General features: G+C 45.7%; 2 protein-coding genes across 3 annotated transcripts in view; both read right to left on the minus strand.

Moving 5' to 3' along the window:
- Positions 1-13,161, minus strand: part of LOC122186740 (transient receptor potential cation channel subfamily C member 4 associated protein) — a 31,205-nt gene extending 18,044 nt beyond the window's left edge. The window contains exons 1-6 of one of the 2 annotated variants that reach the window (XM_042883641.1): positions 13,045-13,161; positions 4,974-5,102; positions 4,600-4,716; positions 3,226-3,283; positions 2,054-2,109; positions 658-786 (exon numbers count right to left, since the gene is read on the minus strand). In XM_042883641.1, the coding sequence (XP_042739575.1) occupies positions 658-786; positions 2,054-2,109; positions 3,226-3,283; positions 4,600-4,716; positions 4,974-5,102; positions 13,045-13,161 (606 nt within the window). Of the gene's footprint in view, positions 1-657; positions 787-2,053; positions 2,110-3,225; positions 3,284-4,599; positions 4,717-4,973; positions 5,103-9,459; positions 9,692-13,044 lie in introns of those variants that run through there. The other variant, XM_042883642.1, reaches the window with a different exon arrangement.
- Positions 13,162-18,083: 4,922 nt separating this feature from the next.
- LOC122186786 (ER degradation-enhancing alpha-mannosidase-like protein 2) lies at positions 18,084-27,100 on the minus strand. The gene is made up of 11 exons (XM_042883720.1): positions 26,996-27,100; positions 26,806-26,916; positions 26,687-26,726; positions 26,385-26,490; positions 24,647-24,772; positions 23,793-24,004; positions 22,455-22,596; positions 22,025-22,149; positions 21,195-21,339; positions 19,940-20,061; positions 18,084-18,727 (listed from the first exon to the last, which is right to left on the minus strand). Exons 1-11 carry the CDS (start codon positions 27,097-27,099, stop codon positions 18,242-18,244), a joined length of 1,719 nt encoding a protein of 572 aa, XP_042739654.1. The 5' UTR covers position 27,100; the 3' UTR covers positions 18,084-18,241.
- Positions 27,101-27,908: the final 808 nt, after the last annotated feature.

The raw sequence follows: 27,908 nt of genomic DNA on the forward strand, positions 1-27,908 counted from the left end.
CCATTTTCAGCATAAACTTTTACGTTCGGATGAACTAAGATAGTTTCCTTCCTAGGGAAGTACAATATCCTCAACTTCAGTCAGAAGACAAAAAAGCAAAACCAGCAACAGCTACAAGGCCCTGACCCTCTCCACATTAACACACAAGGTACATTTCCTCAGGGTTACACTCCAGATGTTTTATTTGCACCACATCAAGGCACTAAGTTGCAATGACATCAGCAAGGATTTCAGTGCAGGCTCAAAAACCTATTTCATGCACAAGATCGCACTGCCTTCCCCCACTTCCTCACCATTCCCCCAACCTGCAGCAAACAATCTCAGGTAATCTCAGAGACATGACAAAAACCATGGTAAGAGAGAAGCACAAGAAGTCTTCCAGATGTTAGCAGAAATAACAGAAATAATCAATGTGTAATTAGAAGGAAAGGACTATCATCCTGTGCAAGTCATGCAAAGCCATTACAAGTAGCCACGTACATAATTTGGCTTCTGTCTGAATTGTAATTAAAGACAATGTTGGTGTAAACAGCCATGCTTCAAACAAGCTACAAGAAGCAAGAATGCTTGCTATCTTAGAGTGCTGTTTTCAAAGAAACTGCTGTGTTTCCCCACTGGCCTGAAAAGCCACACAAGTATAAGAAACCAGTAACAAACCTTTTTTACTCCCAAGATATCTTCAATGAGCGTTGCAGTTTGTAGGAATGTCTTTTTGTTTGTCATCAGTGTAAACAGGAAGAGCACAAAGTCGTTTCTTTCTGCCAGTCGCCTCGTGACTCCCTCCGTCTAAAAAGGAGAAGCACCAACAGACCCGGAGTCAGAACCCACCTTGCTGAGTCACACGTGGCACAGGCACGTACAGAACAGTTTCTCAGAGGCTGTGTTACAAAATCAGCTGCTCCTGAGACCAGAAAGCACTGTGTTTATGGTGACCAAAAGCAATTCCAACCCTTGTTTGAAGTTAAAATGGGCTGTTCAAAAACTACAGACTCCAGGATGGGAGGCTTCATCTCAAAACAGAGTTGTTTACTTGCTTAAGCCAAGAGTAAACACTGCATGCTTGGAAACACATCAGAGAGGCTCGCCTCTATTTTCCCATACAAATTATTGTCAGCTCCATTTTACAGTGTGCAAAATTCAGCCATCAAATTCCTCCTAAACTGTCAGCATTGCTTTCAGAGCTTGAGCAACCAGAATCCAGTGTCAGCCATAACAAACCTAGCAAAGAACAGAACAGTCATACTAAAGCATGCTGAAGAATAACTTCTGGAGTCCCCACACACTTCATTACAGTTAGTTTTCGTGCTCTCAAACTGCTCAGTTTGCAAAAGTTGCATTAGCTTTGCTTTCAGAAAAATAAAACTAGTGTGAGTCAAGTGAAGTGTCATTCCCTCTGTTCTCCTTTCTGTACTCAGATACAGAGTACTCCAACTCTGGAGATAAAGCTGCTGTCTTTGGAAGAGCTCCAGCCCAGTAACCACGTTCGTGGTTTGTTTGGCTTTTTTCATTAAACAATGCTCCCTAGGTTATGGCATAATGAACTGTGTGATTAAGTAAACAATGCTGAGGATATTTCCTGTAAACATAATGAGAGGCATGCCCTTCTATAGCTGGCACTGATCTGCCATCAACTGGCAACTGAGCTGACATTTAGGATATGAAGAATTTGCACAATTGGACCTGAAGTGTTTGTCAGTAGCGTTACTGAACAAGATGCAACACAGCCTGGCTTACAGGGTGGGCATCCATCCCCAGTTTCAAATTTTAAGCTTGACTGCATGACATTAGAGAGCTTGACACAGCTGTCTAATGGCAACACGGATACTCAAAGACCTAAACAAGTGACAATGTGCCTAAGAAAACAAAATATTTGAATAATAATCCACAATACAGGATGGCTGTGTATCTAAAGGAACTGTAATGAAAAGCTTCAGGGTAAGTTCAAATGAAGCCTAAAAGGGTCTGTTATCTCGTCAAGTATAAAACAATCATATCATATAAAACACAACCTGTGCACTGCTCAGGCTAGAACACTTTTACAGCAATTACTTACACATATACACGTGTTGTACAGTATGCTTAAACAGTCCTTGATGAGGTCATCGCTTACTGCAAAGGAGAAAACAGACATTTGTGAGCTGTAAGCTGACAAAGAACACTAACATCCAAAGCAGTGATAGAACACCATTGAAAAGACCAAGAATTTCAAGCTAAGTGCTGGCTTACATCATACCTGCAAATGCTTGGAGAAGAAAAAACAGAGGAAGAATCACTACCTACCCTGTTTGCTTGCTTTCTTCCACAACTACTATTCACCTCTGCCTTGGACTGCAGACAATAAGATGTACCTGAGCTCTAGTGCACAGCTCAGTCACACGCAGAAGTAAAGGATAGAGTGTAAGCAAGATTTCAAAAGGGGAAATGGAAATCAGAAATTAAAAGTCTGTCAGCTGAAAAACTACTGACAGACCTTTAATTCCAGTTATTAAAGATGGAAAAAAAAGTGCCTCTTCACGTGGTTTTCTTCATACAGCACCAGGAATTATTAGAAAAACTTTCAATCTTATTTCTTCCAGCATTTCAATATTTAAGATGTATTTCAGATGTACAGGAGCTGCCTCAAGCTCAAGTCATTTCACCTTTGAAGTTCCCTGGCTGATGGGCATGGCACACAGCTTGACATTTCCTCAGAAGGGTTGCGTGGAACCAACAGAATCACAGACAACATAAATGAAAACACTCAATTCAAGCTGCTCCAGTAGGAAAGCTGCCCTGCAGCCACTGCTCCTCGTTAACAAATGCTCTTTACAACGTTTTGGAAATTACTAGTCACTGTGTCTAGGTTAGGAAAGCAGCATACCTTTGATTAGCTTACAATCCACACAAATCCCATTACATAAATAATGTTACTGGGTTATTGCTAATAATCGTTAACAGCAGCCAGCTAACAGCCACAGTAAGAGGAAAAGATTCCAGTGGTTGTAGATTTCCTGCACTGAGAAAAGTTATGCTGATAACATGAATACTCGTGAGCTTCACTTTGCAGCAGATGAGTATCTTAAACCAGCATGAATCAGCACTACAGAAAATAAAGAAACCAGTGACTCATTTTGGAGCAGGAAATCCCCGGCATGGAGAAAAGAGCAACAGAAAGCTGGAACAGCTCATGTCTCAAAAAGGGGCACAGCAACAACGAAGGAAGAGGCAGCACAACTATTTACTTACTTTTTTGTTTCTTTTTCTGTGTCATAAGAGTTGGTCTCATGAGAATTTCTACTAAAAGCTGAAATGACAACAGACACAGAATAAAGGGAATAATAACTGGAACACAAATGAGCAATTAATTTGTCGGTGACAAACCCAAACTTAGTCCCTCCTCTGCTGAAATCACTAAGATTCAGTGTCCAGAGTAAAAAAAAAACACTGGTGTCGAAATTAACAGAAATGGCTGTGTTCACCCTGAAGAAAGAATAACAGTTATATAAAATAGTTTTCCTATGGCAAACTATTAAGAATGTGAATCTACAAAGAAAGTAATTTCACATACCAGGTAACATGAAGGATGGAAATCACACATCCCCCCAAATAATGAACCTTTAGCAATTTTCCAATATTTAAGTATTAAAATAAAAGTGCTTTGCACTCTTGTAGCAAATGTACTTCAACAGCAGGCACCACTGCTTCTGTTTTAAAAATAAAAAGTATCGTTTTAAGCAGTTTCATATCATGCTCCAAATTTATTGGGTAGCTGAAGAACTTTGTCCTCAGTTGACAAGATATTAGCAAGTAAGCCAGTGCTGTTTCAAAAACATCTATTTAGGATGGATTGTTCTGGAAACAAAGGCACAGTGTTGCAATGAGAGTGAATCAGCAAAGACACTGCAAAAACCAAAAAGTCAGTCCACTGGAAAACACAAGCCAGACATTTCTAAGGAAAGCTAAGATCACAGTGGCTGATGATTGTGAGCTGGAGTAGACTCAGGTATCTGTGTAACACCAAACTGTAACGAACAGAATAAAAGATGAACTGTCAAAACATCACACATAAACCTATCAGCCCCTAGTTTGGTTTTTTTTCCTCCCATAGATGAAACAGTGCATTACATGCCAACAGTAAACACAGACCGTCTTGCTAACAGAGCACACAGTGTGCTTAATAAGTCCTCACACATATCCTTCAGTGGTAAATGAAATTCTCAGTGGTACCGAGAGTACTGCAGTACTTAATCTTACAACTAGAAATCGTTTGAAACCATTTCTTAATATTCTAGAGGTCTCGTAGCTCATTGAGCTACCTGAAGGTAAGAATCCAGAAAGATTCCAGTCTGTTATGTAACATGAAAAGTGTCTCTCCTGCACTGAGGACTCCGTGTCTGGTCACAGTATCTGGTCACTGCAGGTGGGGCCTCGCCAGCACAGGGCAGAAGAGCCACAATTGTAATGGTTAACATCAGCACAGTAAAATCATTCTGCAGATTGCATTTAGAAGAGTCTCAAAGATCCCATTTATGGACATACGAATGGTGCAACTGTTTTGCAGAAATCCTTGGAAAAACAAGCAAAAAACACAGCAAAACAAACCAAATAAACCATGCTTACATCAACTCCTCCAAACAAGTCAAACGTGTATGTATTGGGGAAAGTGGACTCTTGAGCAGCTTTTCTATCTTCTGTCACGAATGCCATGGCTTCCATTGAAAGAAGTGGAGAAATTTCCTGCATGCAAGAAAAAAAAAGATGATTTATAAAGAAAACTATTCATCTGCATATACACAACTTCCACAGAGCATCCATGGATCTACTGGCTCATCAATTACATGCATCCCTAGCTCTTATCTACATTCAATCCACAGGTACAATCAGAGAAACAGTTCCAAAAATCACAGTTGGTAAGCATATTTAAAGTTAGCCTTTAAAGAAGGTAACCACAAAACAGCACGTGGATTCCAGAAGAACGCAGAGGAAGGCACTACCTTTAAGATGCTTTGGCACTGGGAGAAGTCGCTGTTTGGGTGGCTGTGCTCATATAGCTTTTGTAACAGCAGGGGAATCCCATTCCACTTTGCTTGTTTATCTCTTTCCTTCAACAAGGCCTCTGTGATCTGCAACAAAGGAAGAATGTAATTCCCACATGTTCAACGTGTAAGGCTCAGGAAAACAATCCGTCCACAATAACAAAACAGGAACATCACAGAAAAACCGTGTGCTGTAGGCCATACCACAGCAAAACACAGCCCGTCTCCAAGCAGGGATTTATCCAGGGCTAGCAGCAGAACTGTGCGGATGGTTAACGTATCTGAAGGACAGGCCTGAAAGCAGATGTTATCATTTGGAATACTTACTCCCATCCCATAGTTCTGTATCGATCACGTTTTTCAGAGGGATCACATTCATCCAGTTCCACAAGCAGACCTCTGACTGACAAACCACTGAAGGAGGAAATTGGTGACCTTGACACTATCAAAAATGATATGAGACTGAAGTAGAGAGCATGCAATGAAGACAGACTCCATTCCTTTTCCCATTCAGTGTGTAATGAGTACCTCCTCAGCCAAGTCCCTAAAGCCATTACTGGTCATAGCAATGACCCAAACCAAAAGGACTGACAAGCATGCTCCTGAGGAACGTATCTACACCACAGTGAGAATTCTTCCTCCAGTCCTGGGCTGGTCCTAAATGGCAACCAGCATCTCCACCAGCAGGGGAACAGCACTGTGTTATCACTGAGGAAGAAGGCTGCAATCACCAAGAACACCTCAGCATTTGCTGCTACATTTTTGCCAACAACTCCAGTTTTCCTCCTTCTCAAAACATACAAAAATCCTCAATATTTATCACAGTGCTTTACACCTGAAAAAAATCAAGCTGCAGCACAATGCTGATGAACATTCCACTCAAAGAAGCTGCAGCAAGTGCTGCAAAGCAGGAAGGCTTCCAGGGTGATCCAGCAGATGCTCTAAAGGAGGAACTCCTCTGTGAAGTCCCCAGTGCAGTTAATGCTAACCAAAATGTAGCCCCTCTCCTTAAAGGTGCTTCACCAGAGGTTCCTAACAAACCTGCAGTGAGGACTGACTTTTGTACAGTTATGGCCAACAATGACAAGATGTCCAACCAGCAAGATTTCTGGCAAAATGTTTTACACACCAATCCCCAGGGAGAGCAGGACCATATTCCAGTGCAATGCGAGTGCATTTTCCCTTACCAGACCCACACTTGAAGCTGCCCTTGCTCTGTGCAGTCACTCCCTGATCCCTGGTTAACTCCACGCTTCCTTCCATGCTCATTGTTCCGAGCTGCAGCCAGGAAATCTCCTTCCTTATTGTTTCAGCCCAGGCATCCTTCTCAGCTATACCTCAGAACAATTCCAAAGGGCTGTTCAGTTCCTGATTAGACACAATTATATGCAAATATACTCCTATTTCTGAGAATTTAACTCTTTTCTCTCTGTGCAAGACAGCATACAATGTCAGAAATTTGTCATGATGAACTCAGACTGGCAGCATCTGCGAATCTCCCCCCCTTCTTACCTTCCCAGATACACAGGGTTTCTTTGTTTTGCCTTAAATCAAATACTCAGATTGGTACTTAAAGAATCTCAAGGCTCTTAAGGGTCTGTTTTTCTTGTTACAAGGAGTGATCAAAGCAGTGTGAGCAAGCCTGGCCCGTAACACTGCTCTCTTCAGTTTTCAACTTTTCTCATATTTCCAACTTGGAATAAGAGTCATCAACCAGCATTGCTGGGGAATGACGCAGAGCTCCTTCCATGGAGGCTGTTCCTACAAGAAATGGCAGGGCAAAACCAGAAACTCAAAATGGCTTTGCGTCACTTAGGCTGTGAATAATGGGTCAGCTCCTTTGAAGCCACAGATCCCCATCCCTCCCCCTGAGCACCCAGAGCACAGGGAGCTCTGCCACTGCCCCATCTCGGCGTGGGAGGAGCACACAGCACCGAGCTGCAGGAGGAACCAGATTAATTGCTGGGTGAAGCGCAAAGAACACAGGGAAAGGCTCCAGCTATCCAGCCCAGCTGATGGAGAAGATACTGCAGGCAACACTGAGGCACAGGGGCTGCAGCACGAGGTTCCAGGGTGCAGCACAGCACACGGCATCCAGCCCTCAGAGTGGCCAAAAGGCCTTCAGCACTAATAAAGCCCAGTCCCGGGCTTAGTGCTGCGTTTGCTAACCACACACATACTTCTCAGTTTGGGGCAGGATCTCCATTCTCATTTCTGTACTAGCAGCTCTTCCTCTCCCCAACTGATGTATTTGTGCTAATCCGCAGAAAACTTCCAGACTTGAGATTCTGAAAGGCTGTAGTAAATGTTTCCTTGTTCTCATCTTCTTTTAACTGCTTTCCAAGAGCAATTTTTTCTTCTCTTGATTTAAAACCCATCCTTGGTTTCGCTGCAAACTCCAGCTTGTGGTCCCCACTTTACAGTTACGAGGCTGCCCTGGCTCTGAGTATTTCCATTGTGGTGGGGCTGTATTTGCCAACATGAAGATTTTGGATTCTGTGGATGGATTCAAATTCAATTAAGTTGTATGGAGTTGTCTTCCTTTGGAACCATTTTGGTTAAGACGTGTGCCTCATGATTTCTGTAACAGCAGCAAGTCACCAGTTTTCCCTTGTAAGTGAAGTTGGTTTTCTCCTCGCTGTCTCTGGGTAGACATCAGTGAGCAGCCATCAGGATTAGTGGGGCCCCATTCCCTCTCCAACACATTTTCGGTCTCACCTAAGCAGGATAAACCCAACCAAACACGGACTCCTCAGAACCCTTCTTCACTTGCTAGACAGCTGCAGAGCATACCTGAGGGACCCCAAAGGAAGGCTGTGAGGTTAGACCTCATCTGAACCTGCCAACCATCCAGCCTAGTGAGACTGTCCCAGCCACCTCCTGCTCCAAGCTGTGGCACCCTGGTTCACAGACATTCAGGAGGATTTAGGCACCGAGCTGAAACACAGCATCAAGCCCCTCCAGCACCACAAGGCAGGGCATGCACAGCACTTCGCTTCAGCCTCTCCCAGAGGACTGCAGCCCACTACAGTAGGAATACTCTCCCATTATACAGTTATATGCAGGAAGAATTATACACAAAGTCAAAGAGACTGCAGACAGATCTGCATACTTTTTCTCCTTCTTCCTGTTAGAAATCCTTTTGGGTTTCTTCAGGGCATCCATTAGCAATTTCTAACATTCAACAACTACTAGCAAATCCCCACTCTTTCACTACACCATAAGCAGCCCTGTGCTCCTATCTCCCTGAATGCACACCCTATCAGCTTAGCTCCCCTTTCCCTTCTCCCCAGCACCTGCTGCTGCCGTGTCCATGCAGGACTGCAGTGCTCCAGGCACAGTCCCTGCTGCTCTGTGCCAGTGCACACGGTCAGAGCTGCACCATGTGCTGCAACACCTGTTACCTGCCTAAAGCTTCTTGCAGTGATGATTGCTTCGAAGCCTCTGTATGCTTTCCCATTTTACACTTCAAATGTTTCAGTCTTACTCAGCAGTCATTACAGGAAAGTGCTTTCTATGAGGCTGCTATCTGAAAAGGCAAAAGCAGTGAACTCAGGTGTCCAGGCATCCTTCACACCACTAAAGGACTCGCTCTGTGACAGATTATTTGGGGTTTTTTTAGTTCCTTTTTAGGCCGTTGCAACTGTGGATTAAGCTAAGACTGGAAGTCTCTAAAAAAGCAGAATTTCCATTCCCAGTATTCGTCTCAATTCTTTGTGTAAATCCCATGTTCAGAAAGTGTAAGAGAAATAAAATGGGCAAATATTAGGGATCTCACAGAACAGACACAAGCACATGGCCTCTGCGTATTTAGAAGGAAACCAAATCCTTTCCATATCCCTTCCGCCGAGCCTTTTAGGCTGCATCTTTATGAAACAGGAAACTAATATTTGTGCAATTAAATATTTAATTTTCCTCCCCGCAGTACTAACTTAGGAAGTTGTTTCTGACACACAGCCAGGAAAATGATTATTCACAATTTTGGGGACCGTCCAGTCATTTCTTCTCTTTACTGCGTTTTCCTTCCCAGTCACTACCAAACATTCCTTTGCACAATCTGTTTCTTTCCTCCTGCTACTTTGCACACACAACCACCAGGTTAACCCCTGCCTCGTCTTTGTTTTCACAAGGCAGCACCGCAGACACACAACCTCAGGCCCGCGCAGCAATTCTGGGAAGTGCTTTAGGAGAAAGCGCTGAAGCCTGCAGCTGCCACTCATCCGTTGGGTCTTTGGCACACAGCTGTGGGTAAGAACGTGTCAGAGGCCCCAGTGCTTTATTTGCAAAGGCAACTCCCTGCAGGTGGCACGAAGCTGGCAGAAATCCCCACTGCCAGCCTCCCTGCAGCCCCGAGGTGTGGATTATTCCTCCCAGCACCAGGGCTCCTGCAAAGCCCAGCCCAGCCCGCCACCATCCTCCTGACATCCCAAAAGAGGGGACAAACCTGGAGGCACACTGACAAGGACAGGCCCTGCTGCAGCTCCTGGCTCGGAGCAGCCATCCCTGTGAAGCCCAAAGCAGTGCTCCACTCCGTGTCTGCAGGAAGAGCTGTTCTATGAGCCACACCTCATCTACCTCCAAAATCCACAACCGCCTCTGAGAGCAGAACGACTCCAAAGCAGATCCTCAGCAGCGGCAGCTCTTCAGAACTAATACAGGGTACCAGTGTTTATTTTGATGATTTCATGCTCAGAGAAAAAATAAATCAATAAGATTGTAAAATATTAACTTCTCAGTGATCACTCTTGCCTTGGAACTGCCAGTTTCTTAATCCATTTTGAAAGCAAACAACATGTAAAGATAGCTAGGAAAAGGCAGGAGCAAGGAACTGTTTTCCTCCCACTCACTTTTAGTCAAGCAAAATAACACTCTCAGAGACTAACGTTGCCACTTTTCAACATCACCTCCTGCATATGACAGAGCTCTGCTCCCTGTTACATAAAAGCCAGTGCAAGCTGTCCAGCACTGGCTGGCTGCGCTCTCCTGAAGAGGTGTAAGCCTGCTCAGAGCAATACAATTAGAGCTGCTAGAGAGGATTATGTTCACGTGAACGTCCACTTGTCATCGTTGTCAGGAGGAAACAAAATTGGTTGGAAAACAAAATATTTTCAGAGATTTCATAACGGTAGGAAATGGAAATCTGCATGATAAGGTAGGAAATGTTTTCCTTTCACAGCAAAATAGTTCGAAGTGGATACGGACTACAATGCTAAGCAGAACCTCAGAACAGCAGACTGTGAGACAGAGCCGGAAAAACGGACTCTTTTCCACTCTGATTGTTTCAGCAAAGCCTTGGCAGTCCTGAGAGTGTGAGACCAGTGCTGACGATCTGCTCTTGGGACAGCAGCACAAGCATGCTAATTTGCCAGCAAATCTCTGGCTAATCCATTATTACACTGCTTCTCTACAAGGATTCACACTGGTGCATGTAAATATCTTCTGCTTTCATGTTACAGACACGCTTTTCACAGCCTGCCTGCAGCAGATGAGGCGTTTGTCCTCTTGCAGATGGGACGAAGCTTTGCTTTGAGCCTGGTCAGGTGAACCAAAACACTCCCTTGCCTTGATGGAACTGCAACACAAACCCTGCCATGTGTTATTTACAGTGCCTCTGTGCACAACACAGCTGTGCCAGGACAGGCACCACAGGCCAGCCAGTTCACAAGTAATATTTTCCTTATAAGACGTGTGTCACTTCTGGAAAGTCAGTCTGCTTCTTGTTTACTGGCACCTGAAAAGCCCCTTTCACTTGCTCAGTGCTCAGCACCAGGGCAAACCTTTACATGAGGTTATACAATCTGAAACAGAGGCTGGTACTCACATCCAGGGCAGCAACTGAGGCTAGCAATACGGCCACAAAGGATATATGAACACATAATGGCAGTGTTTACCAAAACCTGTTTCATTCATCTAACATCTTAACAATAATGCATACAGGCCAGCTGCCAAGAACACGGTGACTTCTGGTGGGTGAGAGCAGCAGGAACACGTGGCAAAGATCCAGGTTGTTCAGAGGTTCAGCTGGCCTCAGTGCTGCCAGATATTGACGTAGCTGTTGTCCAAATTATTTTCGTGTCCTTGTAAGATCAGGCTGATGAATTTCCATTGACACACGTCGATGTTATCCTTACCATCTCAAGAGCCAGCACCTGCTTTCCTCATACAGAAAGATTTTGAGATCACCTAAAATCAGTACTCAAAGCTTCATTACAAACAAAGCAAGTCTGCTGTTGCCTACAGAAGAATACTAATTGCTTCCCAGAGACCAGATGCTGAAGCAGCACCAATCTTGTGGGAGAACAGGGCTCGGATGGCAGGAACCACAACAGGCAATGGCGTTTCCCAATCTCTCTGAAGTAAGTGCTGGAAAAGAGTTTCTCCACAGGACACCAGATGTGCAGCTCAAGCAGCCTGCAACAGCTTCCCTGCAGAGAACATTAAGGGCACTGTCCTGACTTTTCTTCTAGACCCAAACACAGCAGCTCAGAAGCCTTCTGCTCTCAGGCTTTTCAAAGCAAATGAGCTGAGAACCCCACTCAAGGGCTCCACACTGCTACTGAGGAGTCAAAAGAGGAAAATGGTCTGATAAACACTGATAAAAATAGTACCCCAAACTGCCTTGTGCTTCTTTAAAGGTTAGGTCGAAGCATTTTAAATTTAGATCTGCAAACAAAAGACTTGCTTCAAGGTAACAGTACAAAGGCACAATTCAGAGTTGAAAATCATTCAAGAAGTTTTGTTGGTTTTTTTTTTTTCTTCCCCTCAGTCTAAGTAATTCAAAAATGCATTCCTACCACATTTGTGAAGCACTGGGAGCCCTACGGCCCAAGCCTGAGATTTCTCAGCTCAGCACAGACACAATGAAACGTATGAAGAAAAACAAACAAAAAAGCAACACAATTCACCCTGAATTTGGATCTTGTGAGAAGGAAGAAGTAGCTGGCAGAAGCCTCCTTGATTTCTCCAAGTCTGGACATTTGTGGTCATTTCAAACAACTGCTAACATCCCCAAATTAAAACATGGTACAACACTGTGCTTCTCAAGCTAAACGAAGCCCAGAGCAGACACAGCAGCCCAGCACTTCATGTTGGTGCACAACCTGGTTACAGGTTTATTTGGCTTAAATTGCTATGGGAGCCTAGAGCACAGAGGCAGTGACACAGGTTGGTGAGCCACCACAGCCTGCGTCTGCAGAACGCTTTCCTAAAACAACCCACTGAAATAGCTGCCTGTAAAACAGAGAGTAACAGGGTTAAATCCAAGCAAGCAATGAGGTTTTTCTCAAGTATTAACCAAACTGGCATCTGAACCAGCAGTAGAACCAGGACAGAGCAGCAGCTTAAAATCACCTCCTGCCTCTTCCACCTACCTCATCTACAGTATTGGGGATGGATGCTGATTTGGATGAGCAAGTATCCTCCCAGGGACTGCTCAGAAGCCCTCTTAATCAAGGAGAACACCCTAATGGCTGAACTAATGAAAACCACTAAAATCCCATTTTTACCACATTTGAAAACTTAAGATACTGTTAGCTTAATAAAGAGACCACTGAAAAGCAAGTTCTTTATGCCACGCTTCTGTTTCCTACCTTTGCACCTTTAAAAGAAACACCGACTGTTGTTTGCAACAAGAAACGAGCAGCGCAGAACCCCGGGGCGGCTCGTTAAGAAAGCAGCACGCACACACACGATAGGCAGCAGCCCGGGTGGAGGAGCTGCTTCCATTCCTCAGCGTTTCCCACCATCATCAGCTTCCTCGCAGAACCCAGCACGGCTCTGCGGCCTTTCCCCATTTAGATGAAGGATGGGATAAGAGGAGCCCACAGGCGGCCTGCCCTGCCCCTACCCCTGCCGTTGCCCCCGCTCCAAGGCCCGGCCCCGGTACGAAGCCGATCCCCGAACGGCCCAGCAGCCGCAGGAGCGCAGCCTCAGGACCGGGCCCAGTGCAGGCCCGCAGCTCCGCCCGCCCCACGGGGCCCACGGTCGCGCAGCCCGCCCCCCCGCACACACACAGCCCTCCCGGCGGTACCTGCGCCCCCCGCGTGAGCCCGCGGCCGCTGAGCTGCCCGTGGCGGAGCTGCGCCAGGATGTTGGTGGGGGCTCCGCGCCGCCGGCGGCCGCCGGGCCCAGGGCCTACCGCCGCCATGGCCGCTGCCCCGCTCGGCCCGAGACAAACAGGAAGCGCCCCCTCCCTCGCCGCTTTGTACGGAGCGGCGCGAGGGACCTCCGCAGCGCCCCCTTCCGGGCACGGCGCGCTTTGCGGGAAGAGGCTGAGCGCAGAGCATGCTGGGAAATGTAGTCGGGGGGGGGGGGGGGGGCCGGGGCGCAGGCGCAGGGGGCCGGGACGGAGCATGGCGGTGGGACGGCGGCGGGCTGTGTTTAGGAGTGGCCGTTTGCCCCAGCGTGCGCTTGTAAATGCGGCAGAGGCAGCTGTGCAGGTGCCGCGGCGAGCCACCAGGCTTAGCTAACAGCCCTCCTCCGCTGCGGGCCTAACAGGCGCTTGAGTTAAGCTGCAAGGGCGTTTGGTAAAGCTGCCACGTTTCATCAGGTGTCTGAGTCATAGAATCCTTAGGTCGGAAGGGATCTCTGAGGGCCGTCGTGTCCAGCTCCCCTGCAGTGCACAGGGACACCTGCAGACCAATCGTGTTGCCCAGGAACCCATCCAGCCTCCTCTTCAAAGTCTCCAGGGACGGGGCGCCAACCACTCCAGGTAACCTGTTCACTGCCTCACCAGCCTCACCATAAAGGATTTTTCCTTTCCAACCTAAATCTACCCTCCCAGAGCCTGAAGCCATTTCCTCCTGTTGTGTCACCGCAGACCTGCTAGAGTCCGTCCCCTTCTGTCCTGTCGCTTCCCTTCAGATGCTGACAGGCTGCTCTCAGGTCACCTCACAGCCTTCTCCATGCTGCACAGCCCCATCTCGCTCAGCCTGTCCTCACAGGAGATGTGTTCCATTCCGTGGATCATTTTTTTGGCCCTTCTCTGGATGTACTCCAACAGGTCTATGTCTGTCCTGTAATCAGTGGCTTGCAGCCCTCAGAACATCATCATCATGAGCAGCGGGCAACCGTGCCATAAATAACACCAGGGAACACCCAGATGCAGCTTAATTCATATACTCAGCCAATGTGCAGACGTCCAAAAGCCTTCCCTGACCATGCTGTGCAGGCTGCTTACTAGCCCTACTCCCAGCACCCTGGTCTGTGCAACACCACAACATTCAGGACAGAGGAAACAGCTCCTTGGTCAGCACAGCAGGCCAATGCCCTGTGAACCTAGCTGAGGTGAACAATTCAGACACAGAACTAAAATCCACAGTGCAGCATGCAAGGAGCTTCTCAAATCAAATTAAGACAAAACAGCAACTCACAACCATGTGAACAGCACAGACCACAAGAAAGACCTCTGCAAAAACCTGCTCTGCCCCAAAAGAAAAAAAAAAAATTGCATTCACATGAGCTGCCAAGAAAGTGCAAAACATCACAAATACCTGAGGGATAATAAAGCAAACAAATCAAAGAGGTCACACCAATTTACAAAGGCAGACACACAAGAATGAGTTCCTGATTCGCATACAGGCAGCAGCTCCTGCAACTTAACCATCACCAGTAGCTACCTTCATCCCTTGCTTGCTACAGCCTCTCAGACTTCTACAGCTGCTATCTCTTGCCAAGCAGAGCAGCCCAGATGGGGTTCTTAGAGGGACAGCCAGGATTGCAGCACACAATCTGGGTGCCAAAATTGCGACCACTTTAAACACAAACCTCAGTTGATAATCCATTTTAACTTGCCTTTGTCATACAAAGAACAGTGGGTAGAAAGGAATAAAGACAAGAGAGATTAACAAGATGCTTAAAAATTCTGCCTAACCAGTGTTGTCTTGAGATACAGGTGAAGTATTTTAAAGTTTTATAGCATCACATCTGACATCACAAGTCACCACCATGAATAATGATGAAGCATGTGTTGATCATGCTTATTTATAGAAACCACGATCTGTTAATGGATGACTTGCTGTTCAGATAAATTGCTGTTCACAGAAATGCAAACATGGCACTCTTCTCACTTACTCACTACTTCATAGGTACAAAAGGCTGCTCTGTCTGCTTTGTTACTGCTTCCCCTGCTTCCCTCCCCCTTTGCTTTTTTAGCAAAGGTTTTTGCCATTTGGAATTCATGCAGAGATCTGACTCATTTTCCTCTCTCTTATCCTTGCTTACATCCTCTAAAAGATGTTTGTCAGACCTTTCATCAATCCAGCCACATCCACAGCCTCTCCAAATACAAACAATAACTTTTGAAATATCTCAAAAAGATCTGGCCAAGGCTCTGGCCTTTGCAGGCTGCCTACAGTATAGGAAAAAATAAATAAATAGAGGCAACATCAACAGCAAATGCTAAATCTGGTTTCTGTGCTATTTTTCATGACTCAAACCAAAATTGCAGGTTCCTTCCAGCCTTTGACAGCTGCCAGGAGTCTCAGTAGGCTGGACCTGCCTCCCCAGTTCTGGCCTGCCTCATTTGGAAGCCATCAAGAATTTTCTACAACCCCAACACTGTTTCATGCTCACCTCATTTTGGATTCCTGACAAAACCCCACATTCTGTTAACACAGCTAAGTGCTCACCATACTGCTCAACTGCAGAACTGGAGTTCTCCCTTCTGCTGGAAGATACTGAAAGAGACCTGCCAGCTCTTCGAGTGACAGATGTCCTTCATTGTGAGGCTCTCCTGGAAGGAGAGGCAACAGGACGTGTCAAAATGCTGGAGCAAACCAAGACTAAGGTTGTGTTATTCCGTCCCATAACTGATGAAAATCTATTTAAGTACTGTCAGCAGAACAGCTGTGTCCAGGTTAGTATTTTCAGCTCCAGATGTGCTGAGGTGAGGTCTTACCTTCTAATGCTACTGCCTACCCCATTTCTGCTACTGGAACCTCAGGAGAGGGCAACAAAATTCCATGGTTAGCATCCATCCACTATATTAGTGAACTGCAACATATCCTGAAGGTCTTCGTTTTCAGCTAGCCTGTGGGTGGAGCAGTGCTGAAAGAGAACAAGGACCAAGCACCACATGAACTGCTGGAAAACACCTATATTTTGTTTTTCTGGAAATGGACAGAGAATAGTGCGAGATATGAACTGCTGGAAAAGAAAGGAAGCAGTCTTATGGCTGCAATGAGGAACCACTAGCCTAAGATCCAACAATGCCTCAGTTTTAGGGTGCTCTGCTCTCAATACCTGCATGCCAACAGTTGCATGCAGTGTTTCTAAAGCAGCAGCATTCGCCCCAGAGAAACTGAAGAGAGAAGCACGTAGCTACAAGTGTCTGTAGAGGTCACTGATGCTTCCTATCTGCCTATCTTCAGATGGAAGGGCCCCATTCAACAGTTTATTTACAACTGTAACAGGATTTCCATTATCAGGGGTAAGTTCAGGCTTCATGTAACTTTATAGCACTGGTGATGGAGACAAGAGCTCCTCAAAGCAGCGTTCCTACCCCAGCAAAGTCTGTTGCAGTTGCAGTTCAGTATTTTACTAGCCAGTTGGAGGCCAAACAGGATTTATTTGTCCTGTACCTCTAACTCATTCAAATGAAGAAAGCCAAGACTCCAACTCACTACATGCCAGATTGACATCACTGTAACAGACAAAACAGAGGAGGGAAAAAAAAAAAAAGATGCAAAGCCAAACCTGTCATGTCCCCAGGCTGCCAGGGGTGCATTTTAGTCATGTGAGAAACAGCTGTAATACAAACAGCACTGAGGCAGCAACGTCTGCCACACATGGGGAAACAGAATTCTTCTGGCTGCTATAGGTACTATCTGTGCAAAAGCTTCCATACAGGCCAGGAGACACCATTTCATAAGCCATCCACACATCCACTTCAAACTGCCAGCTTACAGCTTCTCTGAGACAGATTCTGGCTTCTCTGTGCTTGCTCCTGACTGCTCACCACCCAGCAGGCTTGGAGAAAGCCCAGCATTTTTTCTGTCTTTTTAAAACATTTTATTTAAAAATAAAAACCTCTTTGCTACTCTACTGCATTTGCTCTTTTTGCTCGTTGCATCCACCTGCTCAGACACTAATAATGGTTTGAGTTTGCCAAGTCAGCCAAACACCAGTAACTTTCATGCCTTTCACCTGTTGAGACAACAAAGGAAGAGCAGCTTTGTTTCCACTGCAGGAGGGATCACAAGAAACTCTCACTTCCTGTTCCAGGAAGCAGCTTAAGAACTTCCTGCGCCAGGGGAAAGTTGCATTTCATTCTGAACCAAGTCACCTCCCATTCTGCCCTTATTTGGGGCAAATCTGGTTATTACACGCAGAACTCAGCAGGTCCACCTGGAGGCCAACTTCACTATTAGAGGAGGCTGACGTGGAGTTAGACAAGTGAGGCCCCAAGGGGAAGTCTAAACGAGGAAGGAAATGAGGAAATTTCATAGGAAAAGCATGTCAGATCCTGAAGAAGTGAACACTCACTACTGCAGGGTAAATTGAGCCTTTGCTAGTCCACGTTACGCCTCAGTTTGCAGAAGACATTAGCTGGATGCTTACTAAACCAGTTTCAGGTTGGTAGTACTGACTCATGATGATTCTACACACAGGAAGCAAGCAGTTCCCCATGTCACAAGTGCCTTCCTTCCACTGAGCCATCCCTCATGCTTGATAGACATGCCAGATCTACAAATCATGAGCCTTCACCTCATGAAATCACAAGGTTTTCCTAACAAATCACAGACCTTTCAGGCTAACCACGTTCATAACAAGGCCAGTGAAAAAATGCAGAGTATATCACAGAGGAGAGATCTGTAGTCTCAGAGCTGCAACTAGAGCCTGTAATCCAGTGCTTCTTCCTTATTGACAGGGAACCACTTAGGCTCACTTCTATGGAGCACAGTAAGCTGTGGACTCTGCAAAAGGCTGTAAAACTTCGAAATCACCATGAAATAAACACAGTACCTCTCAACCTGGAGAGGCTTTTCCTTCTGAACAGCTGCTTGCTATTCAGGTAACCGTTTTGAGGTTAGCAACTTCACAGCATCAACAGCTAACGTGTGAATCACATTTATGAACCACCAGCAGCAGAATTTAATGTGAATTTTTTTTTTCCACTTCATACAATTCACATTGTGAGGTATGGCTTTTTCCATTATGAAACTATAAAAATAGATTCCCAGAGTCTGGACCAAGTTCAGTAATTCATACTGATGATAAACATACAATCAAGTGTTGTCCAGGAAGACCTGTCCCAGTACAGCAAGTTTAGAGTTAAAAGATTGACTGGGGCAACTCAAAAGGGAGTGTGAGCCCTTCTTAGAGTTTCTTTTCTTTCCACCTAAAGATGCACCTGGGGGGTCTTTTGCACATCCCCCTTCACCACAGTCAGAAGTCTGCTTTAAGGGGAATTTCTTGTTTTTCTGAAGCGAGTACAACTCCCTCATTAAGTCTTCCACTTCCCACTGCTCTTCTTTCCGCTTCCTGCAGCAATGCAGTGCTGCAGGGTCTATGGGATGAGCTTCAGTGTTGAAGATGTACCCCCCAGCATTCAAGATGCATTCGCCATAAGGGGTGATCACAACATCGAAGTCTGAGCCATCGTTGTGAATGAAGTTGTCTGGGTCAAACAGTAGGTACAAGTATTTCACTGTTTCAGCCAAAAAGAAGGATTCCATGCGGTTGTCCAGCCTGTGATCTCTCAAGTCTTTGATCTACAGAAGAAGAGAACCAGTGGGTTACATTGATATCAAACTCAAGAACTCAGGGAAAAAAAAACAAAACAGAATGTAAAACCAGCTTGCAATTCATCTACATCAAACAGCACAATATCAATACACTCCATATTTTAGATGGTAATATACAGTATACCAACAAGTTTTCATCTGTTTTGAATTAATATAATCTGGTGATTCAAAACAGGAAACTAAGTCAAGAGAAATGTATTTCCTACAGGGGTAAGGAGAATAATCTTCCCATCATTTACCTAGCTAAAAAAAACAAAAACTTCACATCTTCAGAAAAGAAAACTTCCAGCTGTTTAATGAGTGGATGAGATCCACTAGGAAACTGACTATAGGGACAGAAGAACTGATCAGAGCTGGCAGCTCTTTAATGATGCTTTTTTTTTTTAAGAGTTGCAGCAGTGCAAGAGCTCACATCCTCATGTGTAAGAAATGAAACAGGGGAGGATGAAACCAGCATGGCTAAGCAATAACCTGCCAGTCAAACTGAGGTGTTATAAGGAAATGTTCCTGCTTCCACTGCCTGTGCATGCAGCCTGGGAAGAGTACAGGGAAGAGAATATGATGAAATTAGGAAAGCTAAGGCACAGATAGAACTGAAGTTGGCAATTGATGCAAAATAAACCAGGAAGGGATCCTATAGGGCCACTGGTCAGAACTGAAAGGCCAAGGAGAGCGTACTGCCTCTGATAAATGAGAAGGGAGAACAGGCTGTAACAGATATGGAGAAGGCTGAGCTACTCAGGGTTTTTGCCTCCCTCAGCCTTCACTGGCAGTCAGGCTTCCTGTGTCTCTCAAATCCCTGAAATTCTGGGTGCTTTTTTCCATTTGTTTGTTTTACAACTAACAGGCAGAGGCCCATTCACTTCTACAGAGCATATGAGCCCCCCTGCCAACGTGGGACTCCTCATACCTACCAAGATACAGGAAAGCTGAGGAGATTCTGATGCTTTTCTACTTTTTAAGCTCTGGTGTGACAAACAACAGAATTTGGCCCATTTTTCAGGCTGCAAGGAAAGTTACTCCCAGAAACATGATCAGCAGCTCAGCTTTAGAGAAAAACAAGGGGTTTATTTGAAAAAGAAGTCATGCTTTAATAGATGTGATTATTTGACTCCAAGCACAACATCATCCCTAAGTACACTTTCTATACAAAAGCTGCTGTTTAGCAGCCACACTTACAGTTGCAAACCCACAGTCCACCTTGCTGATCTTCTCTATTGACTCCACTGCATCTCTTCCCAGTTCCAAGAGTATGGGATCTCGTGTAGCACGGTACAGATACATTGCACTCTCAATCAGCTCTGCAAAAAACAAAACAAGACCAACCTCAAACCAAAACTAATTAACACACAGTTGCAAGCACAAAGATCACCAAACCATGCATATGGCGAAGAGAAGATGTTCTCTGAATTATCAACACTGTTTTAATATGACCATGTAAGTAGTTTAGCTTGTCTTGTGCTTCCTCTGGCTAAAAGTACACAGACTTGCTTCTAGTAAAGATGAAAGAAATTCATTTCTATAAAGAAATTCACTGTAACCATGTTCAATCAACTCAGGTAAGATTGAACAGTGCTCCCTTCTACAATGAAGAAGAGCAGCAACACAAAAGGATTAAAACTCAGTTGTCAAAATAAGCAAAGACAGACGTTTCTAGAAAGGACTACAAATAAAATTGAACCTCTCAAACAATATCTTTAGAGAAAAAGCTGTAAAGCTTTGGAACACAACCAAAACTGTCAGCACAGGAACACTATATGTAGGTAACATGTGCAATTTAAAAAAAAAGTTTCTGTTGTTGCTATAATACACACTGAAGTTAACATTGGTGTTTTTGGTAGAAGAGTAGGATTTCACCTCAATGCTCAGACCAAAAGGCAGTTTATTACAAAGCTTTACTGACCTAATAACCACGTGTGAAATTTTTGTCAGGAAAAAAAAAAGCCAAACAAAAAGATCTTAATAGGAAAGAGATTGCATTGCAGCATTACAAACAACACTAAACCTCTTATGTGTTGATGTCTACTCATAGAACTGGAATTAATTTGATTCAGGAACTCAGCAGTCTTTCACTTCCTAAACCTAAGGGTATAAGCAGTCACACGAACACTTCACATGACTTTTAAGTAAAACCATTTCTCATTAGAGAATCTAACACAAACCTGTCATGTCTGACACAGGGAACTCAATTCCTTAACAGGGCCCCTTTATATAATAACACTACTGTCTGCTTTTTTTAATAGCCCTGCCTTTGTGAATGGCAGAAAGCAAATCATTTGGCTTTGACAATGGACATCAATGGTGAAACCCATGCAGGAACCAAGTCAGAACAAAACTGGGCTCTTAGATGACAGTTACTGCTAACATCTGGTCTGATCTCACCACCAGAGCAAAACCAGACCTTCATGTTCCTTTTTATTTCATTTCTGCTTACCTGGCCTGAGTGGGTATCCTTCCCTCTTGTCCACTGTATAGCCCTGAGGAATGTTGTAGAACTCAGGCAGCCCACCAAACTGCTTCCAAACAGTGTAATAGTTGAGGAAGGTTCGCATGGCATTATCTACATCCCCAATCAGGCTCTGAGAGAGACAAAAGAATTAGGAAAGCAGTGTCAGAGTGAAGAAGAAACAGTACAAAGGTTGATTCAGTAGCACTCCCATAGTCAAAACAAGGGGTGAGAAATGAGTTGCTCAGCAGCTCTAAATGGTATGATAAGCATTTAGGCACGATGCCTTAAGAATAATAGAACTGAAGAGGCACTAGATACTGCTTTTCCCTTGGATAACATGATTTCAGGTGTGCAGAATTCAAAGTCGCCTCAATTTTCAGTTAACCGAAGGCTAGAAAAAAATCCAGTTTGTTCCAGTAGGAATAACCAAGTCCCAGAACAAACGTAAGTACTGATAAGAAAGCAAACTTCTCCCTGTATCTCTGTGGGAAGCATTCATGAGAAGAATGTATTTATGTGGTAGCAGCAGAAAAACTTTTGTTTCTCCTTTAGGTTCCCATCTAGATTACGAGATCACTATCAGCAGTTTGCTACAACAAAACCACCTTCTATGCTTAGTAACTTTTTTTAATTAGACCAGGTGGACTCAGCATTTACTCCTTCAAAAACTGAGGACTGCTGCAGACATCACCAGAGATTAGAACAGAGCTTTAAACCAGCACAGATGAGGGTTATATCTGTAACTTATATTTTATAAATCAACTGAAACATCATCACCGTATGCCACTGTATGCTACCAATATGACAGCTCTCACCTGCAGGCCTGGCCAGTAAGCCTCCAGAGACTGAAAAACAGGCATGGATACTGTTCCTTTGTACATCTGAACCCAGAGGTACCAGTCATCAAACTTGGTGTAATTTTTGATAGCTTTGTTATATTCTATGTATTAAAAAAAAAAAAAGCATAGATGAGTAGGTAATAAAACAAATGTTCTTCTTTTTCAGAATGAGTGAAGTCCCTGTTTCACCTCAGCTATGTCAAACGAATGAGTTGTGCTTTCCTCCCTGTGATAAGTCTTACCACAGATTGTTCCAAAGTATTATAGCAAAGACACTGGGAACAGTCCCACATGGAACTCATTAGCCTTATGCTCCCATAGGGAAACTTTTATAGGTGAAGCCAAGGGCACATTCCCGGGATCCTTCAACACAAGGGAAAACAAACAAAACAACCAACCTGCTTACCTAGAAACATGGACATCAGCTCCTTGTCCTGCAGGAGAATGGCTCCTTTAACAAGGTATTCAAAGTAGGAATCCACTCCTGCTCCAATGCCAGCATCTTGGGCCACCCATTTGGCAGTTACCACATCAATGTGGTTACCAACCTGGAGCAAGTGTGGGGAGAAGGAAAGAGAGTGTTAGAGTGGAAATAGAGCTCATCTTTTAAGCAATAATTAAAATAATCCCCACAACAGCAACATCACGCAAAAAGCCTCCAACCTCCTCTCAGAAAAACATTCACAGTGACAAGATCAATGAGTGTTTTCTCTAGTACAAGAGGTGTCTGTCAGCACTAGAGAAGTACAAAGCATAGAAAATCATTACTTGTGGATTTTCTGCTCAGTACAAACACTGCACTGGCCAAAACAAAATGTCACGCTACTGTAAAAAGCCAGTCTGGGCATCATGAGACTGGTACTAATTTCTACCTTAGGAAAGCATAAAGAAGGATGATGAGGCACAGAGCAGGATGCTAAGAACATCAGGGGCATGAGAGAGCTGCCATGCTAATATTTAAATAGATCCTTCACACTGGCAGTCTTCAGCCTCCGAAGAGCTGAAGGAGAATTTAAGAACAATTGTACCTAGCTTTGCAAGGACAGGAAAAAATGTTATTCTGTTTCTTTCCAGTGCAACAGTCAGGGCATCAAATGAAAATAAAACAGACCCCAAAGCAAACAGAAGTGTTTCCAGCAGGCACCAGGCCTGCTGAAGTTCAATGTGGTTTGAACTTTGGGCAGTCTTGTGTGGAGCCATGAGTTGGACTCGATGATCCTCGTCGGATTCTTTCCAACTCGAGATGATCTATGATTCACACAGCATACAAATACATCTATTACACTTCACATACATTCAAAAGCAGCTGGACATTGACTGAAGAAAGATTGATCAGGCAACAGTGAACACACAGCTGGCACTTCCAGCTCTGAGAGCCCCAAAATGCTAGAGACCAGAAATACCCTGGTGTTCTTATTTCCTTCCACAGCCACCGTCACACCATGCACTGACAGATCTTTCATGTAATGCTGTACAGTTGCTGTTACAAAAGCTGCAATGCCCAGCAGAAGGCATTTTTGTCTCCTCCACATCTGTTCTGCAGCAAAACAACGGCATTACGTTGAGTTGCACCTCTAAAGCAAAGATGTGCATGCTGCATGTCTTCAGGAACACAACTTTCAGCCCTGTTGTTAGCACCGTGCTTATTTATCCAATGCTTTTTCCTTAGTTTATACTTTCAACGCTTAGAATATAGCTTAGAACCTTTAAGCTACATGAAAATTCAAAGTATGTCCTCACTCACCAGTCCAATATCTGAGCGGTTTTTCCACAGTGCCTTCAGGGCCTTCCTGGCAACATCCTCAAACACTGGGTCACCAGTAAGGTGGCTTAAAGTGGCAAATTCCACTATAAAAGTACCAATTCCAGCAGTACAGGTAACCGGGGTCTCCCCAGGGTTTACTCCATGCAACAAGTTCACTGTTCCATAGGGCATCCCAGTGGGAGTCTGAAAAGCTGAAACAAAATTTTTGGTTCAGATGAAAGCATTCACTGTTACATCTTATCAGACTGATAAGAAGGTGCTTCCCTACAATCCCAGGCACATTCTGCAGCAACAAACTGGACTGGAGCCACAGAAGCTACTGCAGATCTACTCTCCCCTGTGCAGAGCAGGGGCTGCATCCCTGCACAAACACAGTAGTCAGTGAAACGTAACTACAGATGCTGGTCAGCAGCGTACAAAAACTGAGCTCGTGATTGCTCAAGGGTAGCCCAGGGTGCATGCAGAGAAGGAAATGGTGTCATGCTGTCAGAGCACACATCCTAGCACAGCTCACAGAAGGGCAGATAAGGCTGCATCTTCTTGTCTTGGCAAGCTGTTTCAGTCTTTATAGCACTTCTCATGCATATCAAATATTTCCCACAGCAAGCAATTAACAAATTGCTGCATTAAGCACATACAACACTTGGCACACACATGGACAACTTGCGCCCTGAACTTACAAGATGCTTTCCTGCAAACAAAGGAAGTTCAACTCTTTACAGCTCAGGGAATTTAAGACTGTTCTGTGAGCTCACAACTCAAGCAGTGCCATCTTCCTCCAATGCACCAGTCACCTCAGGAACCACGGCAGCACAGAACAGACAAGTTCTCACCTGGCAGCAGTTTGCGAGCTGCTTCCTCTGCCATCCTCAGGAGAGGTCCAGAGCAGGGCCATCCCACCTCCACCTCAACACCAGCCTTCTTGGACAGCAAGTGAGCAGAAAGGAGGCCACCAACCACTGGAAGGTGCACAGTGAGAATCCCATTAGAAAATGCTGGGACAGAGGAAGAATGAAGTCCCAAACCAGTCGTGTTTTAGCTTGATGCACAACAGTATTCATGAGGAAGAAAAGTGAGATGGCACATCATTAAGATACGCATCATTCAATGCCTCAGAAGAGTTGTTTGTTCCTTCCTGTTTGCAGTAAGTACCTGGGTATATTTATTCCATTATATTAGGAGCATCAGATCCCACTTACCCTCCTGTATCTGCAGTGCCCTGCAGAAAATCAAAAAGCTACTAGTGGCTATGACATCCTAAAGAGAAATTGTGTTTCATTTCTTCTAGACAGCTTTATGTCATGTTTCTGTAATGCAGCATACCTTACTAAACTTCTTGCAGAAAAAGGCCTAGGTTAGAGTAAAGAATTGTAGTCTGACTGTCAGAGGCTGTGAGTTTTCAGTTCTTTTCACAGGTTAGCCTGATGTCACACAACAAGCATAAACACAGAGAAATTACAACGCTGCAAAAGCTGGCTCAATACTGTTTAATAGCAGAAACAACAAAAAAAGAGCATAACTAACAGCTATGCTCCCTGTCTCTCCGTCTCACAGCACCAAAGCAGTGAGGTGTGCAACAGGGTACAACATTCCACTCCACTGAAGGCAAACGTCTTTGTAAGTTTCAAAAAAAAAGAAAAAAAAAAGAAAAAAAAAGAAAAAAAAAAAAGACAGGTTTTATTTTACAGCACCAAAGCAAGAGATTAATAATCACAGAATCATAGAATCACAGAATGGCCAGAGTTGGAAGGGACCTGAAGGATCATGAAGCTCCAGCCCCCTGCCACACGCAGGGCCACCAACCTCCCCATTCCACACCAGCCCAGGCTGCCCAGGGCCCCATCCAACCTGGCCTTGAACACCTCCAGGGATGGACGGGGCATCCATAGCCTCTCTGGGCAGCTGTTCCAGCACCTCACCACTCTCATAGGAAAGAACTTCCCCTGACATCCAACCTCAATCTTCCCTTCCTCCACTTGAAACCATTTCCCCATGTCCTGCTGTTATCAACCCTTTCAAAGAGTTGATTCCCCTCCTGTCTGTAGGCTCCCTTTAGGTACTGAAGGCTGCAATGAGGTCACCCCGCAGCCTTCTTTTCTCCATGCTGAACAAGCCCAGCTCCCTCAGCCTGTCTTTGTAGGGAGCTGCTCCAGTCCCCTGCTCATCTCTGTGGCTCCTCTGGACCCTCTCCAACAGCTCCCTGTCTTTCTTGTACTGGGGCTCCAAACCTGGACACAGCACTGCAGATGGGGCCTCACAAGAGCACACTCGAGGGGGACAATATAATCTTTCTTCCAAAACAGTACATCAAAAAGGAATGCATTAAATCCACACTGTTTCCATGGAAGACACATCTATAGCAAAGCTGAAAACTTGGCAGTAGAGTACTGAAAGTGACACGTGTAACTCCTGCGTACACTGAGGCAGGAAGCAGAAAGGTGCCCTGCAAAGACAGAAAGGTGACACTGGAGTTTTCTGAACGTTTACATCTCCTGTGGCACCATGTTACAGCCTCCCTGTGAGGTTATTACCTCTGTCTGCACCCCAGAGGCTCAGAAAAACCCACCTCACCTCGGATATTCGTTTCGAAGACGGACGCGTTGACATCGATATCGAAATCCAGCCCTTCCTGCAGCACGGTGACCACGCGCTGGAACTCGGTGACGTTTCCCAGGATCTGCAGTGTGACAAGAGCGTGACAGCACGGGAAAACAGGGGCACGAGCCCACGTTGGGGATAATTCGGCTTTTTTTACACGGATTGATAGCGGCAGGGGAACGGCTTTAAAGGAAAAGAGGTGGATTCGGGTTAGATGCGCGTATGAATTCTTTGCTCAGAGGGCGGCGCGGCGCTGGCACACAGCCCGTACTCACCAGCAGCGTGTCCAGGGCATCGATCAGCGTCAGCGAGAAGCTGCGGGGAAGCACGGAGCTGAAGCGCGGAGCCGAGGTCCGGCCGGCAGCCCGGCCCCTCCGCGCCCCTCCGCCCTCACCTGCCCCACGTGTCGTGCCCGTCGCAGGTGAGCGGCCGCAGCTCGTCGTAGGGGAACGCGCTCTCCAGGTAGTGCTCGTAGGCGTGGTAGAACATGGCGCGCACCCGCTCCCTGCAGCACACACACACAGCACAGCGCTCGCACCCCGCCGAGCTCACTCTCACCCAGCCCCTCCCGGCCCCGATCTCACCGGTACGAAGCCACGTCCAGCCCTCGGGCGGCGACGCCGGGCCCCGCGGAGATCCGCAGTGCGCAGAGCCACAGCACGGAGCACAGCGAGCGCGGCAGCGCCATGGCGGCGCCGCCACAGCGCATGCGCACAGAGCTCTGCGCCTCATCGGACCCGCGCTCCCCCGCGCTGGCTTAAAGTCGTTCCCCCTTGTCCTCACACCGTGCGAATAGTTGCTCCCGTTCTTGCTTCAAGCTCAGTACTGACCCGCAGCAAGCTGTCCCTCTGCGCCCGTGGCGCCTGAACGGAGCAGGAGCCAGCAGCGATCAGCTGCAAAGCAGCAATTAGAGCTGCAGAGCAGCGCGCTCGCAGCAGTGCGGGCACCAAGCCGGCGCTCTGACAGCCCGTGCTGCTGTTCAGTAAGACAAGAGGCTGCTGTTAGTGTACTCCCATCAGCTAAAGCCCAAGAGATGCTGCCGTGCTGCCCCGCTAGGTGTCAGTGCTCTCATTGAGGTTCTGGGGCCGTTTATCAGCGCGCTTTCTGCTCTCCGTGGCTCAAGGCTGCGGCGGTTTCTCGCTGCATAACGGGGAGAATGAAAGTACCGTCACAGCATATTACCGGAGAGACTTTCATTAAAGTTCATTTTCCAGACTTAAATTCTAACAGCGTTCTGCACCGCTGTCATTTACCATACACCGCAATTTCTCTATCAAAGTCAGGCAGTGAATTCCAAAAGTGATGGTCCAACAGATGGACCAGATGGGTTCTGACATTGTGGGCTGTGAAAAGCCACTGCACGTGTCAGTAGACACACACACAGCTGCCATAGGACAGACATCGATTGGAGGTCTGGGTGGTGTCTGATGTGACATAGCACGCACCAGAGGGATACCAACACAGCATGCATTCCTCAGATCATGCAGTGATATCTGC

This window comes from Lagopus leucura, unplaced genomic scaffold (genome assembly GCF_019238085.1).
Source record: "Lagopus leucura isolate 7727_CA_CO unplaced genomic scaffold, USGS_WTPT01 Super-Scaffold_100039, whole genome shotgun sequence".
NCBI lineage: Eukaryota > Metazoa > Chordata > Aves > Galliformes > Phasianidae > Lagopus > Lagopus leucura.